Below are 22042 nucleotides of genomic sequence, written 5' to 3' on the forward strand. Positions count from 1 at the left end.
TTGGCCCAGAATGCATGAATGATCAGCTTGTGGTTGGTGCAAATATGAAGGAATGAGCTTCTACTGATGGGCGGAAGTATTTTATCGCTTCATACACTACAAGCAACTGATAGTCATAGGAACTCCAAGGGCACTACGATGTTGATAGCTTCTGTAAGAAGAAACTGGTTGACTGCCAATTACTACTGATGCCCTGCTGAAGCACGACACATATGGTGATCTGGCTAGCAGCAACACCATGGCCAGTTCAGTGTCGCACACTGAATGTGCAAGCAGTGTCACTTCTATGAGATTTCATTTGGTTTCAATGACATTTTTCTCCTTAGCGTCCATCCAGACACAGAAGTCCTTCTGTTCATGGTGGGGCTGCACAAAGGTGTTGTCAGCAGCTCCTGTGCAGTGGTGGCATTAGGGAGATTATGCTGATAAAAGTTCAGCATGCCGAGGTAGCAGCATAACTTTATGTGCATGTGAATGTGGCATGTTTAAGAACTCAGGTAGTCATGTGGATCCACTTGGAATGATTAAGTGTCCAAGAAACTCTGTTTCTGTGGCCCAAATACTCATTTCATGGGTTAATAAAGATGCCAGTGTCTTTCAGGTGCTTAAAGACAGTTGTTAGGTGGCAGTGATAGAGCTTGGATGTCTTTGAGAAGACAGAGTTGCTTTCAAGATATGTGAAACAATATGGTAAACCTCACAAAATGCCATCCAGATATCGTACCAAGCTCCAAGGACTGGGCAGCATTCTGAAGGCTGAACGTCATGTACATGCTCTTTAAGAGCCCAAATGGTGTGATGATTGCCATTTTTTTATTGTCTTCAGGTGCCACTGGAGTTTGCACGAACACATTCACACAGTTGATTTTGCTGAAAATTACTGAATCTACCTCACTAAAATCCAGAAGGTACAGTACAGCATATCAGCCTGGCACCAGTTTTGAGTTCAAGGCACAATGGTCTCCACATGGGTGCTACAAATTGTCTGTTTTGGGGACTATGTACAAGGCAGAGGACCATGGGCTGCTTGATGGTCAGTCAATGTCTTGTTGCAGCATTGCCTCAAACTCAGTCTCTGCCGGATTTAGCCTGCAGGCATGAGTCAACATGGACAGCACAAACTGGAATGACTGGGTGTAGTTATGATTTGGTGGACTGTCGAATGTTTCACATCCCTAAAAACACCATTTGGGTGAGTGAGATCCAGAAATTTGTCAAGGATGTTGGTGTACTGTCCAGGGCACATAACTTGTTTTACACTGAAGAAAGTGGACTGCCACTGGCGTACATCTATTTTTAAAGTTGTGGTTGCATTTGCGTGCTGGGCATTTGTGATATCAGCAAGCAGCAGTGTCTGAGAAAATCTGCACCCAGGATTGGCTTATTGACATCAGCCACAGTGAAGGTTCATGTGAATGTGTGACATAGTACAAGATCCAAATTTCATTGGCGTGTGCATTACATTTTGGTTGTTGAATTATTTTCAGCTCTGAAAGGCAGTGCCTTGATGGCCCTGCAGCACCTCAGCTTGTCTCTCAGGAATATTGAGAGGTCAGAACCTGTGTCTACAAGGTATCTGACACCACCAGCCTGTTCCACCTCAAAGATATGCTTTGGTATTGTGTTGTAGCAAATGCATCTAAGCCCAATTGCAGCTGGCATTTGAGGGCGATCAGGGCTGCCAGAACTTGTTCCCATCATTTCTGAAGTGGGCATGGTTCCAGCAGATACTGTTTGGCAGCTAATCTGACATCTGCAGCATACTGCTAGAGCAGCTAATGCTGCATTGATGCTTGCATGTGCCAGATTGCCAGTAGCTGGATCAGGAGCCACTATAATAGCTGCTGCCATCTGTCTGCTAGTGTGACAATCTGTCAACCCGCATGCTGAGAGCTGCCATTTGTGTGGCCTTTGGCATGTGTAACTGTAAAGGTGAGGGAACAGTGTTGCTGGCTGCTACTGCTGCAGTACAGGGTGGTGTCATTCACCTAATCAGCCAAGTCGGCTGTGGCATCCAGCTGCATGCTGGTCTGCAGGGCTATGACTGCTTGCACCTATGCTGGGAAGCTGCACACCCAGATAGCACGCAACAACAATTGCAGAACAATATCACTGTGCTACGCTCCGCAGATGATGCAGCTACTTAGATGGCCTCTTGTCACTGCACTGGTGTTGGCACAGCAACTGATGCACTCATTGTTCTCGCCATGACAAAATCCAATGGATCAACTCCTCCTTCGACCATTTATGTGGGGACTACATTGGTGGGGTAGTAATTACATTCTGAACTTTGGAGGCATAATTCTGGTCGAGCGGTCTCATGGCGTGCCTGAATTTGGCAACAGTATGTTATTGCTCAAGAAGAACACCTCCACTTTCCTGAACAACATGAATGTGTTGCAAGGCCAAAAGGGAGACAAGCTGACCATCCAGTGCTTGTCACTACACCAGAGGCAGTAGGAAGTATCAGTATGGTGGGCTTTGCATGCCGAAATTTTCATGAGCTGTCTCCAGGCACGTGAAGACCATGTGTGTGCAGGGTGTGCCTATAACTCACTCTCAGGCCTCTGATTGTGCATTAGCAGGTTTTCTATACTCTTTTGCAGGTCCTGTAATGTCCCATTGTGGCTTGGAGTCAAGTTCTTGCACAAGGGGAAAGGAAACAATTTAAAAAAAGAAAGTTAACACAAAAAGATACATTCACCCACCCACCCACCGAAACACACACACACACACACACACACACACACACACACACACCAAAAATAAAGAGGTCGTACAAAGTACAAATGTTTCACGGATGAGCACAGAATTGTTCATTTGCTAACAAGGTATTGTCCACACACGAGGATGTCAGTGTCACTCCACTCACAGTTCCACGTTACACAAGCCAATGAGAGTTCCTAACTAGTGAAGTGGGAATGTGTGGGATTGCTGCTTACAAGTTAGTGGTGCAGTGGGCTGGTCTTAATGCTGCACCCATGCAGTATGCTCAGGGTGTACGAAGTGATGATGGTAATTGACAAAAAACATGACCACACAATGGTACATTTACTTGTGCCAAAAACACACACAACCAATTAACAACATCTTGTAATGCTGAAAGTCTGTGCTGTCACTATTGTTTGGTTGTGGTAATGGGTGTTGCGCAATAGATGTGCTCTAACACTGTTCCATGGAGAGTGTACACTCCTCAGTGATTGACCATGTGGTCTGATCACATAACTGTGGGAAAAATGATGTACAATGAATGGATGGAACTGATAACAGTGTTCCAACTTGTGGGGTGCCCTACACTTCATGGTTGCAATATAGTGAGATAGATGAACTGACAGCACAGTCTAAATAATCCTGTACACACTGTGGAAGCTCCCATTAAGTTCACACCACATGGGTTGTGGCAAGCAGATTCATACACCTGGAGACTTGTCTACAATGGCCCATTGCTTAGCTTGGCACTGGTCTGTACTTTGTCTTGTGCATGTCCATGCGGATCACACTGTTCCCAAGATTTTGCCTAATGGTAAATCTGCAGTCTCACCAGTGGATGCTGGGTACTGCTAGCTTGTACTGGCTTAATAATGGTTTACACATTTTTTGGCATGGCTGCCACAGGCTTGATGTTAGAGTTTCAAAGATATTTCCAGCTTGAAAATTGGCCTTATCAGGTTGCTGCAGCCATTTGAGACAAATATGTCCTAAGTGTGGAGTTATTTTCTTGTCTTCTTCCATAATCACTGCATTTAGAAGGGTACCTGATGCTTTTTTCCTTCACCTGTTAAGATGCATGCCTTGGCTGATGATAAACAACTTTCTACTAAAATTATTTATCTATAACACAAGTATTCCTGAAATGCTTGCAAGTCTTTGATAGTTTAAAATTCAAAGCCTCATTTACACAAAAATGGGACCAAGCAATATCTCTTTGGAATGTTCACAACATGACTGATGAAGTGCCAAAAATTTCTTCTTGAATGTTTACACATAATCATAACCTTATTGCAGGCTGCTTAGTTGGAATTACCGATTAGGATCACATAATTGTTCTAGAACTAAAACCTCTCCTTTTCGCCTCTGGAGTGTGTGTGTGTGTGTGTGTGTGTGTGTGTGTGTGTGTGTGTGTGTGTGTGTGTGTGTCTGTGTGTAACATTCGAGAAAATAAAACAGTAATTATTGAAATGTTCCGAATATGTGACTTACAATTAAAAACAATAATTAAAAAGTTCTTGCTGCAGTAGTTTTACATGAAGTAAAGAGCCAGATTGATACGTAGTGGTTGTAATTGTGAATTTTTTAAGTAACTATGCAAAATAATCTTTTGTATCCATTTTTTTTTTCTTCTTTACAGATGGGTTTTGTGTGAATAACGTTTTTCATGAACTCCAGACATATTGCTTGATATGCTCATTAAGCTAGGTTTTTTTTATGAAGTGAATAGATTTTAGTGAAATATGAAAATATAACATTATTTACAATAGATTTCATAAGCTTGTTCCTGAAAGGCCAGTTACATATGTTTCTATTACTGTGTTTTTACTTTGGGATGAAGTGTAAATTTAACACATATTAATGGTTATTTTGGATTTCATGGTTTTCTATACAAAATAATGTTTTAGTCTGCTCCAGTGATGCAAAACATGTAATGTTGATTTTCTTTTTAATTAAAATTTGGAACTTTGTAGCTAACAGTTTCAGATATATTGCTGGAAAATATAAATATAATGTAGATCAAAAATCTACTCACCAAGTGGTGGCAGAAGAGCACAAATAAATAAAAACATATTACAGTTTGCAAGTTTTTAGAGCCAATGGCTCTTTCTTTTGACTGAAGGGTTGAACGGGAAGGAAGAGGGTTGTAGGAAAAGAGCTAGTGAGATTTAAGAAAAGGGGGCAGAGTTTGGAGAACTCATCCAGGATCTTGGGTCAGGGAGACTTACCAGATGGGATGAGAAGGAAAGACATATTGCTTGGTGTGATTTACAAGGTGATTTTTTATGAAATGCACATATTTCATCAGAATATGAAAATATGCTATTTGTTTACAATTTGTTTCAAGAAGTTACTTTTGAAATACTACTCTGTTACTTCATTAGCTACTCAGAGCTTTACAGGTGTCTTTAACATTGCATTCTGTCATATAGCTTGTGGCAATATGTGCAGGTAAAATATAGAGATATGTGAGATGTTTGCTATCAGGTTGTATACTGGTATGTAGTGCTGTAGTATTCAGTTGATATACTTGTTTGTCCCATTACAACTGATACTCTCTGCTACCTTAACTGTTAAATGATGGAAAAGCTGGAGGCAGCATTGCAGTTGATGAAGGTATTGCTGGAAGCACTTGTTGGACAGTCAAGGGCATTTTCCGTTCTGGAAGTTGCAGAATATGCTTCGAGAATTGTCTTTTCTGTGGTTTCCTGGCATCATGGTTCTTGCGATGCTAGTTGTTGGTGCTGTTCCCCCACCACCCACCCACCCACCCATTGTTTCTGCTGTTATTTGGCCAAAGCTGTTCAGTTTGTTACTGCCAAGGTGTAAGAAATTGAGTCCATTTTGTTGTTCATTGGTAAATTTGTAATGTCTGAACTACCTCATTGCTAATTTAATATCATCATCTGACCACATTGGATTAAAATCACACACAATTCAAAAATGTTTCTGGGACAAGGGCAATCTGTAGAAAGCAGACAAATAATAGTTCCAACCATTCCCTTTCCATTCGGAAACCAGTCTGTAGCCATATTTTGACAGCAGCACGATCACTAAGAATTATAGGAATGCATTTGTCATGGACAAATCCATCTAGTGAGGTCTGGAGGTGATAACTTCCTCGAAGATGTCAGTTAATAGTGCCCATGCCATTGCAATCACCTTTATTTGCAATCTGGCACTATTGGACATATCCATGTTATAGAGTTTGGCCTTTGTATACATGGAAACATGTTTGTTGTGCATCATGTTGGCCTGGTAGTTGAAAACTTTGCTGGAAGCACATCTCTGGAGGTTCAGTACTGATAGTGCTATCGGACAATAACCCCTTAACATAGGATCCGGTGGAGCCATTACTCATCTACATTCACTCTTTCCTCAGCTCAGAATAGTTATACATGTTGCTTCCTCTGGGCCTGCCTCTATAGCTGAGTGGTCGGTCTACATGACTGCCAAGCAGATGACACGGTTTTGATTCCTGATACTGGTAGAGATTTGTCCTTGGTCAGAGGACTGGCGCTGGCTCCACTCAGCCCTGTGATAGGAAATTGACTGATTAGTAGCAGCTCGAGTTCTGCTGATCAAGCTGGTAGAGCAGTATGCTGACCGCACACTCCTGCATACTGCATTGAATTGACGCAATTGGCTGACGAATCATTCGGGCCCGATTGGCCCGTCAGTCACCAGCATGGTGGAGATTTTCTTTCCCTTTCCTTTTATTTTCCCTGACGCTTTGCAGAAACTTCAAGGTTTTTGTCTTCCCATGAAAATCAGAAGTGTCTATTTGAAGTAGATTGTTTGGCCACTGTTACGAGTTTTTGATGAAAATTCTCACAGCATAAAGACATATTTAAAAATTGGTAAATAGTTATACAATATTATACCAAGATAAGTAATCCCCTAGTGACATGAGCAGTCTCTTAGCTTCCATGAAAAAAGTAGTACATACACTCTTGTTCAGAAAAAACAGAACACCTTCAATGAGTAGAGATAGGACGTTCATATTCACAGGACATGTACGTTAGTATGTTCTGCAGAAATGATCAGCATTTGAACAATGTTGACCCTTGGGTTCAAGGTCAGCATTTACATTCTGGTGCAACACCACCCACTGGTAAAATATGCCTGCAGCTCTAATTGTCACTATAAACTGAAAGTAATGGATCAGTGTGAGTTGAAGAGATGTGCAGGATACCTCACAGTTGGCTGCACGAACCACACCATCAAGTCAGTGAATTTGAAAGAGGGCGCATCATTGGCATGAGAGAATGTGATACATCCATCCAGGAAGTTTCTGCTTTTGTAGGACCAAGTGTTTTAGCAGTACAATGGGTGTGTGTAGGATGGCTCACAGAAAGCCACAGAATATGACGAAATTGGCCAGGTGGCACTACCCATTAGATTGACACCTCATCCTAAGCCATTGCATTACAGATATGTGTCCTCTTCAGCTCTGGTGCAACAGTGTAATGCATCATACACTATCAGGGGCGACAGTCCATCAGTGTTTATTATGGAATGAGTGTGTGTTGTCCACTTCTCTGCCTACCTTTGACGAATGTACAGAAACATGTTTGATAGCAGTGGTGTATGGAACATGTCACTGTAGACAGAAATGGCATTAGATAGTGTTTTTGGACGAATCCAGGCTCTCTTTGTTTGAAAATTATGGCTGCATTTTGGTTCACCACAGACAGAGGGAGCAGCATCACAGTGACTGCATTCCCACATACAGTGCCAACTCGATGCTTTATGGTGTGGGGTGCTATTGGATATGACCACAAACCACAGGTGGAGCATGTCCAGGGCAGTGTGACCTATGTGAATGACATCCTGTTGCCTGTAGCCATACCCTTTCTACACAACACCCCAGATGCCATTTTTCAGCAAGCCAATGCCTGACCACATGTAGCTACATGTACATATGCGTTCTTGGTATAACAGGATGTCAGCATTTGCCCAGGACCACCAGATCAACAGACTAGTTGCCAATCGAATATGTGCAGGATATGATGAAATAATGGGTGCAAAGCTGTGATCCATTGCTGACCACCGCAGATGAGCTTTGGAACCAGGGTGAACGAAGCAAGGATGGCTATATAACAGGATGCCATTTGCGCCTTATAGATGTCAAAGCCATCATGTATGGAACAAGTTATCTGGGCCCAGGGCAGAGCCTGTGCCTCCTAGGCAACAGGGCACATGCTGAACCGAGGTGACTGAAATGCTAATCATTTCTGCAGGACATACTAATGTACATGTCCTGCAAGTATAAATGTTCTATCTCTAGTGGTTAAAAATGTTCTGTTTTTTCTGAACATGAGTGTTTATTTCTCTATGGAGATGGCATCATTTTAACCAGACTATATTTTTGTTTGTACAGAATTACTTCATGAATTACATGATTAATAAGTAAATAAACTAAATAAAGAAAAGATATGTTAATGAAATGGAGTCAGAAAATAGTGTACTCATCAAAATAAAAGATAACAGCATGTAACTGTAACATATGTAAATTTTGAATTTGTAAAAAAATCTTTGAGACCAAAAGTTCTGTTAGATAAGGGGAAACAAAGATGAGAACATGTAGTGAAATCAGCATCTAAAAGATGGTTTAGACTCTGAATCAGAGAAGACACAACTGTTTAATATGTGATGCAAATTTACATTGGAATATGAAACAAGTTTTTAAAACCTGAGAGGAAAAAAGTTACATTGAGAACAGTCACTAGATGACAAATTAGGGGTGAAGAGATCGGAATAATACATATATCAGAGATGGAAAAGAGGCAGTGGTGACAGAAAGAGAAGAAGGTATCAAGATATAAACTCTTATATTAAAAGATACCTCAAAACCTGACAAATCTGGATAAAAGAGGCTGACTGGGAAAAAGAGGTTACAAAACAATGAAACCCGTGAAGATGGACAAAATATGTAAATTATGCCGATAAAGCCAAAACCCTGGAAAGAGGAAGATGGGGTTAACAAAACTGTAGAAAAAAATAATGAAGGACATCAGTAAGCAACATCAGAACAACAGAAATTATTTAAGATTGAGGTCAAATGCAATGCACATGAACATGCTGGAGACCAAGTTGTCAAGAGCAAGATTCTCTGATTCTGTTATTGTAAGAAAGTATCCGCATTATATATTTGATGAAGCAGGTTCAGGTTCCTGTCATAAAGAAGACAAGGTTCACAGCAGAATATTGTAATTTACTGATATTGTCAGTGTACGTGCATTTAATCATTTGTAATGAAATCTGTGATTCACATGATATGTTATGTGACATGTCTATCCACAAAGAAAATTGTCTTTGGTCAAGTAGGTTTTATCTGAGGTAGAATTGTAGTAGAGAGTTAATGGTGGGCATGTAAGACATGTTCTGTAATATATAAAAAAATATGATGTATAAAAAGCATTATGTAAGTAATAATTATTTTTAATTTTGTAATCTGTTTTACAGAAATCATTCTTTCAGACGAGGGAAGAGAGGGTGAAGGTGAAGGAGATATGGAAACACAGCTGGCATCTCTTCGACATAGGGTGTCTAACAAGGTAGTTTCTTTGACATTATTTTTAGCTTTGTATGGCAATTTTAATGGTGTATAAATGTACTTATACAATTTTAGATTGTGTCAGTGTTCTGGTTAAATTCAGATAGCTGTTTTAAATCTTACATTAGGAGTACAAAATTGATGCTCAGAAAACAATTGGCAGCAATTAATTTCTTAGTGTAGGAAAAATGTCTTTGAATAAGTGGTTTTGAATAACTGCTTCAGAATTTTTTAATTCTTACTTGATTTGGATAATTGCTTTAGAAATGTTTTATTCTTATTTGATTTATAAGCAGGTCAGCTGCTATTTTTTTCTTTTAAGAAGATTTTTTTCTGTTAGGAGTTTAAGAAATCACTTACAAATTTAGAGTGGCTTCTTGTCAATTAGCAGACATTTTTGGATGGTGTAAATATAAAAGAGACTGCTCCCAAGGTGTTTTTGCCTTACGCAGGAAATGTCCCGACTAAAATCTGTCATCTTTTTGGCAAACACAATATGCAATGTACGTTTCTTGATAGCCCTCAATGAACAGGTCTCTTCGAGGTTCTTTTATGGATGATATTACCTGAAGGTTGCTGATGTAAGTGATATACTAGGCTCCAACAGCCAAGAAGATCTGCTGTTCCAGAACACTGCCTTTCTAAGGGCTATCTAATGGGCTAGTCCTGCATGGGGATGAATACCCTCACTTCAAACTGTTGCAACAGTGTTCCTACAGAATCAAATGAGATTCAGAACTTCCTGACTGATCAAAACCATGTGCTGAAACATTACCAATACTCTTTCTGGCTGACTATCCAGATGTGACTCATGACCGATCCTCCGAGCTTTACTTCTTTTAGTATCTACCTCTTGTTTCCCAAATTTCACAGAAGCCTTTGATGTTATGTTGGACTTTGGTATTTTTTAAGGTTGTTTCTTCATTATGTTTTGTGTTCTTTGTCATGACCTCACATATGGCTGTTATCCATGTTGCATATAACTGCACTCGTATTACTGTTGAGAGAAACTATACCACAATTTTAAACTTCCTGTAAATAATGCTTTTGTAACTGATCTATTTAATCTTCAAACATACAGTGCCATACAAAGTATAATAAGACTTCTTGTCAATATGAAATGTCCAACAATTGAGTCCACATACGGAACATTGAATCAGTATTAAAAGAACATTCAATTTGTTTTGTAATATAAGGAGAACTGCATTGTTGAAAGTATTTGTAGATCTCCTTAGGGCTTCTGTGTCTCCTCTGAACTGGCTACTGATCCCTGTAACAGATATTTTTGTGTATGAGCAGCTATTTCCTCTTGGAAATTTGCTGCAATCAATGACCCGTCTTGAAGACGTGCCACCTGCAAATGAAAATAAATATCTCACACATTTTCTGTATATATCTACTGTTACTATGATAACTTATTTTACAGTTTTCTTTTGCGAGTAGCATTTCTTGGCAGGAAGATGTAGGAATAAATATCGCTCCCCTGGGGTAAGTAGAAGAGAGGTATTGACAGAAGTGCAGCAGGAAAGATTTTATGTTTGTCTTATAATCCATTGCACATATTTAACCTACCAGGAAGTTTTAAAACTGCATGTATTGTAATGTAGAGATAGGGTTTATTCTAAAATTGACATTTGATTGCCTTATGACTCCCAAAATATTGATAATCTTCTTCTTTTTTCTGTCTTTCCTTTACTTATTTTTTATGTATCCCGCTTGGCACCAAGCTCTTTCTTTGCTAAACAGCAGATTGATCATCTGCTACTCTGTGCAATAACATGTTCTAATTAGAAAATTCTTGATGCAGTCATATCCGTTTCCAGTTATTTTGCTGTGCGTATAGCAGTGAACCCTGCAGTATTTTCCAATTACTAAATATGAGTGGGAATTGGATACACATACTAAACTCCTTCCACCCCCTTGTCTGTCCCATCTCTTTGCCCCCTTCCCCCTCTTTGGTGACCTCCTCCTCTTCCTCCTCCTCCTCCTCCCCCTCTCTCTGTGTACATAACCTCCTCCTCTTGTAACGCCGGAAATGCATATTCTCCTATTTCCATCTATTGTACTATAATTTTTTTCCTTGTTTTGTTACCTCAAGATATGACATTTCTGTGTCTTTATATATTGTAATTATTTTACTGTTCGTGTGTGTGTGTGTGTGTGTGTGACTATATATATATATATTTTTTTTTTTTTTTTCCACGTGGGAAAAATTTATCAAAAAACAAAGATGATGTGACTTACCAAACAAAAGCGCTGGCAGGTCAAAAGACACACAAACAAACACAAACATACACACAAAATTCAAGCTTTCGCAACAAACTGTTGCCGCATCAGGAAAGAGGGAAGGAGAGGGAAAGACGAAAGGATGTGGGATTTAAGGGAGAGGGTAAGGAGTCATTCCAATCCCGGGAGCAGAAAGACTTACCTTAGGGGGAAAAAAGGACGGGTATACACTTGCACACACACACACATATCCATCCACACATATACAGACACAAGCAGACATATTTAAAGACAAAGAGAAAGACAAAGAGTTTGCCCAAACTCTTTGTCTTTAAATATGTCTGCTTGTGTCTGTATATGTGTGGATGGATATGTGTGTGTGTGCGAGTGTATACCCGTCCTTTTTTCCCCCTAAGGTAAGTCTTTCCGCTCCCGGGATTGGAATGACTCCTTACCCTCTCCCTTAAAACCCACATCCTTTCGTCTTTCCCTCTCCTTCTTTCTTTCCTGATGAGGCAACTGTTTGTTGCGAAAGCTTGAATTTTGTGTGTATGTTTGTGTTTGTTTGTGTGTCTTTCGACCTGCCAGCGCTTTCGTTTGGTAAGTCACATCATCTTTGTTTTTTGATATATATATATATATATATATATATATGATATCAATATAATGGAAGGAAACATTCCACGTGGGAAAAATTATATATAAAAACAAAGATGAGGTGACTTACCGAACAAAAGCGCTGGCAGGTCGATAGACACACAAACAAACACAAACATACACACAAAATTCAAGCTTTCGCAACAAACTGTTGCCTCATCAGGAAAGAGGGAAGGAGAGGGGAAGACGAAAGGAAGTGGGTTTTAAGGGAGAGGGTAAGGAGTCATTCCAATCCCGGGAGCGGAAAGACTTACCTTAGGGGGAAAAGAGGACAGGTATACACTCGCACACACACACATATCCATCCACACATACAGACACAAGCAGACATATTTAAAGACAAAGAGTTTGGGCAGAGATGTCAGTCGAGGCAGAAGTGTAGAGGCAAAGAAGTTGTTGAAAGACAGGTGAGGTATGAGTGGCGGCAACTTGAAATTAGCGGAGATTGAGGCCTGGCGGATGACGAGAAGAGAGGATATACTGAAGGGCGAGTTCCCATCTCCGGAGTTCGGATAGGTTGGTGTTGGTGGGAAGTATCCAGATAACCCGGACGGTGTAACACTGTGCCAAGATGTGCTGGCTGTGCACCAAGGCATGTTTAGCCACAGGGTGATCCTCATTACCAACAAACACTGTCTGCCTGTGTCCATTCATGCGAATGGACAGTTTGTTGCTGGTCATTCCCACATAGAATGCATCACAGTGTAGGCAGGTCAGTTGGTAAATCACATGGGTGCTTTCACACGTGGCTCTGCCTCTGATCGTGTACACCTTCCGGGTTACAGGACTGGAGTAGGTGGTGGTGGGAGGGTGCATGGGACAGGTTTTGCATCGGGGGCGGTTACAAGGATAGGAGCCAGAGGGTAGGGAAGGTGGTTTGGGGATTTCATAGGGATGAACTAACAGGTTACGAAGGTTAGGTGGACGGCGGAAAGACACTCTTGGCGGAGTGGGGAGGATTTCATGAAGGATGGATCTCATTTCAGGGCAGGATTTGAGGAAGTCGTATCCCTGCTGGAGAGCCACATTCAGAGTCTGGTCCAGTCCCGGAAAGTATCCTGTCACAAGTGGGGCACTTTTGTGGTTCTTCTGTGGGGAATTCTGGGTTTGAGGGGACGAGGAAGTGGCTCTGGTTATTTGCTTTTGTACCAGGTCGGGAGGGTAGTTGCGGGATGCGAAAGCTGTTTTCAGGTTGTTGGTGTAATGATTCAGGGATTCCGGACTGGAGCAGATTCGTTTGCCACGAAGACCTAGGCTGTAGGGAAGGGACCGTTTGATGTGGAATGGGTGGCAGCTGTCATAATCATCTCCCAATCCGAAACCTCTGTCCTATCCAAAGGCCTCACCTTCAGCCCCACTCCCAGATTCAACCAAACAGCCCTCGTGAAAGATTTACTGTCCTACACTCGTACTCTCTGCTGGAAGTATCACTTTGCCACGAAGAAAAATGATCCTAATCCTACTCCTAATGATCCGACTCCTCAAGACACCATCCAAATTGAACCCTGCCTGGAACAGTTCCGTCCTCCGTCACAGTGGGACCCACCTCCTCTTCCTCAAAATCACCCTCTCCAAACCTTCCAGGAATTTCTGACTTCCAGCCTTGCATCTCAATCCTTCTTAAAAAACCTTAATCCTACACCAAACATCACCACTGCTGAAGCCCAGGCTATCCGTGATCTGAAGGCTGACCGATCCATAGTCATTCTTCCGGCGGACAAGGGTTCCACGACCGTGGTACTTGATCGTCGGGAGTATGTGGCTGAGGGACTGCGTCAGCTTTCAGACAACACCACATACAAAGTTTGCCAAGGTAACCCCATTCCTGATGTCCAGGCAGAGCTTCAAGGAATCCTCAGAAACTTAGGCCCCCTGCAAAACCTTTCACCTGACTCCATCTACCTCCTGACCCCACCGACACCCCGCACCCCTACCTTCTACCTTCTTCCTAAAATCCACAAACCCAATCATCCCGGCCGCCCCATTGTAGCTGGTTACCAAGCCCCCACAGAGCGTATCTCTGCCTACGTAGATCAACACCTTCAACCCATTACTTGCAGTCTCCCATCCTTCATCAAGGACACCAACCACTTCCTTGAACGCCTGGAATCCTTACCCAATCTGTTACCCCCGGAAACCATCCTTGTAACCATTGATGCCACGTCCTTATACACAAATATTCCGCACGTCCAGGGCCTCGCTGCGATGGAGCATTTCCTTTCACGCCGATCACCTGCCACCCTACCTAAAACTTCTTCACTTTTGAGGGCCAGACATACCAACAATTAAAGGGAACAGCCATGGGCACCAGGATGGCCCCCTCGTACGCCAACCTATTCATGGGTCGCTTAGAGGAAGCCTTCCTGGTTACCCAAGTCTGCCAACCCAAAGTTTGGTACAGATTTATTGATGACATCTTCATGATCTGGACTCACAGTGAAGAAGAACTCCAGAATTTCCTCTCCAACCTCAACTCCTTTGGTTCCATCAGTTTCACCTGGTCCTACTCCAAATCCCATGCCACTTTCCTTGACGTTGACCTCCACCTGTCCAATGGCCAACTTCACATGTCCGTCCACATCAAACCCACCAACAAGCAACAGTACCTCCATTATGACAGCTGCCACCCATTCCACATCAAACGGTCCCTTCCCTACAGCCTAGGTCTTCATGGCAAACGAATCTGCTCCAGTCCGGAATCCCTGAATCATTACACCAACAACCTGAAAACAGCTTTCGCATCCCGCAACTACCCTCCCGACCTGGTACAAAAGCAAATAACCAGAGCCACTTCCTCGTCCCCTCAAACCCAGAATCCCCCACAGAAGAACCACAAAAGTGCCCCACTTGTGACAGGATACTTTCCGGGACTGGACCAGACTCTGAATGTGGCTCTCCAGCAGGGATACGACTTCCACAAATCCTGCCCTGAAATGAGATCCATCCTTCATGAAATCCTCCCCACTCTGCCAAGAGTGTCTTTCCGCCGTCCACCTAACCTTCGTAACCTGTTAGTTCATCCCTATGAAATCCCCAAACCACCTTCCCTACCCTCTGGCTCCTATCCTTGTAACCGCCCCCGATGCAAAACCTGTCCCATGCACCCTCCCACCACCACCTACTCCAGTCCTGTAACCCGGAAGATGTACACGATCAGAGGCAGAGCCACGTGTGAAAGCACCCACGTGATTTACCAACTGACCTGCCTACACTGTGATGCATTCTATGTGGGAATGACCAGCAACAAACTGTCCATTCGCATGAATGGACACAGGCAGACAGTGTTTGTTGGTAATGAGGATCACCCTGTGGCTAAACATGCCTTGGTGCACAGCCAGCACATCTTGGCACAGTGTTACACCGTCCGGGTTATCTGGATACTTCCCACCAACACCAACCTATCCAAACTCCGGAGATGGGAACTCGCCCTTCAGTATATCCTCTCTTCTCGTCATCCGCCAGGCCTCAATCTCCGCTAATTTCAAGTTGCCGCCACTCATACCTCACCTGTCTTTCAACAACTTCTTTGCCTCTACACTTCTGCCTCGACTGACATCTCTGCCCAAACTCTTTGTCTTTAAATATGTCTGCTTGTGTCTGTATGTGTGGATGGATATGTGCGTGTGTGCGAGTGTATACCTGTCCTTTTTTCCCCCTAAGGTAAGTCTTTCCGCTCCCGGGATTGGAATGACTCCTTACCCTCTCCCTTAAAACCCACTTCCTTTCGTCTTCCCCTCTCCTTCCCTCTTTCCTGATGAGGCAACAGTTTGTTGCGAAAGCTTGAATTTTGTGTGTATGTTTGTGTTTGTTTGTGTGTCTATCGACCTGCCAGCTATATATATATATATATATATATATATATATATATATATATATATATATATATATATATAATTGGTTTGTTTTGTAAATATTATTTGTATTTTTACGCTGGGTCTGGCCTAGGGAAAACTATGCTCTCGAACGATTACATCGATAGGTCGTGTGGAGAACCAAAGTGTTTAGGATCTTTGGTAGTGTTAACTTTGCCGCATGGAACGTGGGAGAGGGAGTCTGGCAGGAGTAGGGCAGTGGAGCAGGTGTATTGTGTGACGCTCCCACGAGTTGCCGCGTTTTCGGGGTTTGGCAGCATGTAATTGCGCTCGACTTGCTATGATAGTTTCTGACATGGTGTCGCGGACGAGAAACATTAGCTGTTGGACATCAAGAGCCCGTTTCGCCTGGTGACAGTGTCGAGAAGAAGGTGCGCCGACATCCAGCTTCTGCAACAGCGACGGCTGACAATGAGTGACTGTCGCCGCCTCCTCGACTGACAACTTCAAACCTTCAATCAACCAACAAGGAAGACTGGAAGCACGTAAAGTTTTAGAACTGTATGGCAGACCCCAGCTTTTAAAATTGTTCCATTCACAAAATTACAGCAACTTAGCATGAACCTTTGTTGCTCATTGTCCCAATTGTATTACCAAGCAGGTTCCCTTCCTTTTCCGGAATGAACCCGAGTGTCGTTGAAATTCAAACGCCACCATTAAAGTAATATCATTCCATTTCACTTCTTTAATTTCATAGTTCAGTTAAAGTATTCATAGCTGGCTACAATACTTAGATTCCACAAGCACAAGCGAGTTTTGTCACCATATTTTAGCTTACCTGTGACGGCAGCTCAGCTTGGTATGTACTAAATTTTACTATTGTTAATTGTTCAGAATCATTTAATTCAGGTTCAAAGTTAAATCTCTTATTTCTAATTTGCATAGATTCAAGTAGCTTTTGAAATGATTGTTGAGGTAGCCCAAGACTAACCTTATTTTATTGAATTTCGTAGTGCTTCAGAAACAAAGTTCACTATTAAGTTCAGCCACTAAATTAACTTTCAATTTTCAGGTTTTATTGATTCTTTTGCTAAATTAAGTCAGAGTGTAGCGAAATTTATTACTTCTGACAAACATTCAGTTTTCACACAAGACGTGTCAACCTTCAGTTGCCACGCTTTGAGTGCTAATTATATGTGCTTTAATCTTTCATTTTCAGTTATTATAGTAGTTGTCCATAGGACTGGCGACCGTAATTTTCCCCAAATCTCAATTATCTAATTAATGACACTTAATTGTTAACGTAATGACCGCACATTTACTTTCTTTATTAATTTTACCCTTTTCTCAAAATTAATTTCCACCAATCTCATTTTCATTTTTCATTTCATTTAGATGTAGCCCTTTCCTCCCTCTTTACCGATGAATTAACTTTGGAGACGATTGCTTTTTCCCAAATTTCCATTAGGTGCACGCGGTTTAATTTTTCACTGTCATTAAGGTCGATAAGTGAGGGGGAGGTTACACTCTCCTCTCTCTGGCCATCCCCTCCTCCCCCTTCTCTATGTCCACTGCCCCCACCCCTCTACACACACACACCCATCCCCATTCTCATATTCCCCTTATGATTTTGAGCCTTGTTTATTGTTATTGCAAGTGAAACCTTGAATCTAGATTCAGGTATGAAGTTACTTAAAACGAATGGGTAAATTGGTTGGGATCATTGACATATGAAGTTAGAGAGACACCTCTGCAGCTGTTGGACCTATGAGAATAGCAGCTTCAATTATAATATTTTGTGTAGTTTTAATTTGTGAATGGACTATTCAGATTCTGTAGTGTAGCATAATATAATAAATATACAGCGTATATTCATCTGTGTTACGGCATAAAGCCAGGTGACGGCACACCAGTCGGTGTCATTCCTGACTGGTGTGCCGTCACCTGGCTTTATGCCGTAACACAGATGAATATACGCTGTATATTTATTATATTATGCTACCTTACAGAATCATTTAATTCAGGTTCAAAGTTAAATCTCTTATTTCTAAATTGCATAGATTCAAGTAGCTTTTGAAATGATTGTTGAGGTAGCCCAAGACTATTTACTATTAAGAGAAGGCTGTGAGGAGGGGTCAGCCAATCACATGCTGACCGATCTGCCTTCCAGGATGACAATGTGACAGCAGCATTCCCTAGGTGAAGACGACATAAGCCCCATGCCCGAATGGTGGCAGCCCAGTTCAATAGCTGCTTCTAGATTGGCCACTTGGATAGCAGCATTAAAGTTAGCCACTTTGATAGCATTTCAGGACAGACTTTTGTCAGTTGGAGATTAGCAGTGACTGCAGAGATATTATTTCATATGTTGCCCTTGTTTGAGATACAGCTGTGTAATTGCCAAAGTTAAGTATTGTAAGTTTGTTGTTGTCAGCATTTTCTTATTGTCTAGCAAACCGAGTAGGCAGGATTCCTAAACACAACAAGATTGGTGATGGGGTGTAAGAATAACATAGCGACAACCTGTTAACATCTGAACCCTGAGCAACAGCTGCCAAAGATCTATTTTTTGTTGTGGGCTTTTGTGTTTTGCTGGCATCTTAATTTTGCCTTGTCTTTTCTTTGTGGGGGTATGTTTACATGTTTTAACAGTGTCTCTTATAGTGTTTTTCTTCTATTCAGCGTTGTCAGGTGGGCATTGCAGACATTTTCTTTGTTTGTGTGCTTATTTTTACTGCTTGCATTGTCTGTTTATGGCATTTACCTATTCCAAAATGGGCAACCCACCTCTTCCAGCCCTGCTCAGGCACCTCAGCTGCAAGCAATAGATACTTTGCAGCTAACACAGGTGTTTCAGTTTCAGACGCAGCAGATTGCAACCCTTATCAATACGGTACATCAGTTACTAACAAACCAAATAACTAATGCAGCGCAACATGCTCCGAGTGCAATGCCACCTTTTCACCAGTTAAAGAAATAGCAGATTAATGGCTCGAGTGGTTGCAACAGTATGACGCCCACATCATTGCTCACAAAGTATCAGTTAATGTGAAACTGCATTACTTTTTGTCAATGGTAGGAAGTGCAGTCTTTCGCCTCATTCAGAAATTGTTTCCTAATACCATTCTGAGTGAACTTTCCTATGATCAGGTTATAGGTTCTCAAACTAACTATTGTGACCACTGAGTGACTATGGTGGCAACTATGTACCAATTCTTTCTTTGCAAGAAAAGGTAAGAACAAACTTATTGTGATAGGGGAACAGATGTATAGGGTATGACAAGGAAATGCAAATTCAAATGTGCTTGAGGTGCTTTATATTCAGATGTTACATTGCTTGATGCAATTGGGTACAATGTAATTGATGTCAAACATCATTTCATCATTTAGTGCAAATTCTAGATGAGTATGATTCAGGTGCTGTAGCGGCAGATAAATTTGAGCATCCACCAATTTGTCGGGTTGAGTCTTCCCTTGCTCATAACTGGCCCAGTAGGCAGCAACAGAATGTGCATGCCAAGCCCCATAAACAGTTCTCTAAACAGGCAAACAGAATTAAGTCATGCCCTCGGTGCTGTTCAAGGCACAAACGCCAAGATTGCCCATCCAGATAAGCACAGTGTTACTCTTGTGGCAAGGAGTGTCATGTACAATCCATATGTTTGCAACAGAACAAACATAAGAATTCTGCCCACTCTCAAAAATCTAGTCACAAGGCCCATGTAATCAATGCAATTTATTCAAAGCTTGCTGTGGGCATTAGCACAACTAGCAAGCAAACAGTTTCTTCAGTGCTATGCCAGTCCAATGAACGTTTTATTCATTTGCATCTTAGTGGAAAACGTATGAAATTTCAGCTGCTGGAATGTAACACGTATGAACTGTTAGGCTCCTCATGCCTGTCCAAAACTAGCATGCACTTGACAGTTTGTAATGGACAAGACATTCCCATTCTCAGAACATGTACTTTGGCTGCTATGTATTGCTCGCATACATGAACTGTGACTTCCGCTGTGCTACAATTATGCAATTGTGAGAACATATTTGGCCTTGATTTGTTTGGCTTTCAAATTCAGGACAATTTGTTGTCAGTGACTGCATTCAATGCCAAAGACAGTGTAGCTAGCTTGCTGAATGAATACCCTGAACTCTTTTCTGAAGATTTAGGCAAGGCTAACAATTTTCTTGCATATATTACTATGAAAGACAATGCTCAGCCCAAATTTTGCTGGGCCAGAACTGTTCCTTTTCCAATTCAGGACAAAGTGGCTGCTGAACTGAAAAGAATTGCAAGACAGCAGAGCTATTGAATCCATACAAGCTAGGCAGTATGCAAGTCCACTGGTTATGCTCCCCAAACCTACAAGTTGCATTCGCTTCTGTGTTGACTTTAAGTCTACAGTCAACCCACAAACTGTGATTGATACTTATCCATTGCCATGCAGCAGACAGATTAGGCACTTGTTGCTACTGTTCAAAAATTGATTTGTGTGATGCATATCTTCAAATAACACAAGAAGAAGAATCTCCAAAAGTGAGTGTTGTGAACACTCATTTGGGCTTGTTTAAATATTTGCTTTTGCTCATTGGCAGTGCTTCTGCACCCACCATTTTCCAATGGTATTTGGAACAGCTGACTAGTCAAATACCAAACTGTTCAAACTATTTGGACAATATTGTCATAGCAGGTTGTACACGTGAAGAATACATTGCAAATTTGCGTGCTTTGTTTTGTGTGTTATGCAGGACTAAAGTGTAGACTGAACAGGTGTGATTTTGTTAAACCTGAGTTGCAGTATCTTGGCTATGTCATAAACAGTCAAGGTGTACATCCTCTTCAGTTACATTTGTTAGCCATATGTGACCGGCCAGTTCCTCACAATGTCACAGAATTGCAGTCAGTATTTGGGAAAATGAACTATTATATGAGGTTCACATTGAATGCTGCACAAATTGCAGCTCCACTGCATCACTTGCATTGCAAGAATGTCCCCTTTGTTTGGACAGATGAGTGCCAAGAAGCTTTTGAAAAACTTAAAGATACATTGCTCAGTGATCGACACTTGATTCGCTTCGATTCTGACAAACCAGTTGTGTTGCAATTTGATGCTTCTTCTTACAGAATCAGTGCAGTGCTTTCACACAGAATTGGTGATAAAGACAGGCCTATTACTTTCACATCAAAAGTATTGTCCAAAGCTCAATGTAACTGTTTACAAATAGAGAAAGAGGCATTGGCTATTGTGTATGATGTCACCAAATTCTACCACTATTTGTATGGCAAAAAGTTCTACTTAGTAACAGATCACAAGCCATTTCAGTCCTTATTTCATCCAATGAAGCCAGTTCCTATTCGAAATGTCCAAAAATTCAAAGACAGGCTTCATTGTTGTCTCAATACCAGTACGAGATTGTGTATCATGTGACAGCTCAACATGGTAATGCGGATGCACTTTCTTGTCTTCCGATTGGCCCCAATACAGATTTTGACACTTCTGCTGCATCTTGTTGTCACACAATGCTCAGGCTTCTGAACCGCTTCAGTCTGTCTGTAAGAAAATTGCACAGGCCACAGAAGTTGATTCAGATTTTAACGTTTTGCTAAAAGAAATTTGCACATCTTGGCCTTGCTCATTACACAGAATAAAGAGCTCTGTAGTGTGCCAATACTTTGGACATCAGCAAAGCCTTGCTATACAGCAAGGTGTGATTCTTGTTCAGAATGACAGTGGACAGTCACATGTGTTGATCCCCAAAGCTTTGCAAAAAGAAGTGTTGCAGTTACTTCACCAAGAACACTAGAGGATTGTTCGTATGAAACAGTTCACGCATTGACACTGTACTTGGCGGGGTATGGACACCCAAATAGAACAATAGAACAGATGATGTCACAGTGCCATGCATGTGCAGAAAATCAGTCTGTTCTGCCACAGAAATTCTCTGCTTGGCCTAAGTTGCAACTACCATGGAAACGGGTGCACATCGACTTTGCAGGACCTTTTTGGAACACTCGTTGGTTGATTGTGGTAGACTCTTATGGCAAGTTTCCTTCTGCTGTGCTTATGAACTTGATGATTTC

At 41.7% G+C, this 22042-nt stretch overlaps 1 protein-coding gene across 1 annotated transcript in view; it reads left to right on the forward strand.

Annotated features, from left to right (window-relative positions):
• The window catches only part of LOC126481298 (uncharacterized), a 238280-nt gene that overhangs the window by 158019 nt on the left and 58219 nt on the right, over nucleotides 1-22042 (forward strand). Inside the window, exon 3 of the mRNA XM_050104947.1 lies at nucleotides 9178-9269. Coding sequence (XP_049960904.1) covers nucleotides 9178-9269 — 92 coding nt within the window. The remainder of the gene's footprint in view (nucleotides 1-9177; nucleotides 9270-22042) is intronic.

The sequence above is a fragment of the Schistocerca serialis genome, chromosome 5 (assembly GCF_023864345.2).
Source record: "Schistocerca serialis cubense isolate TAMUIC-IGC-003099 chromosome 5, iqSchSeri2.2, whole genome shotgun sequence".
In the NCBI taxonomy this organism is placed as follows: Eukaryota; Metazoa; Arthropoda; class Insecta; order Orthoptera; family Acrididae; genus Schistocerca; species Schistocerca serialis.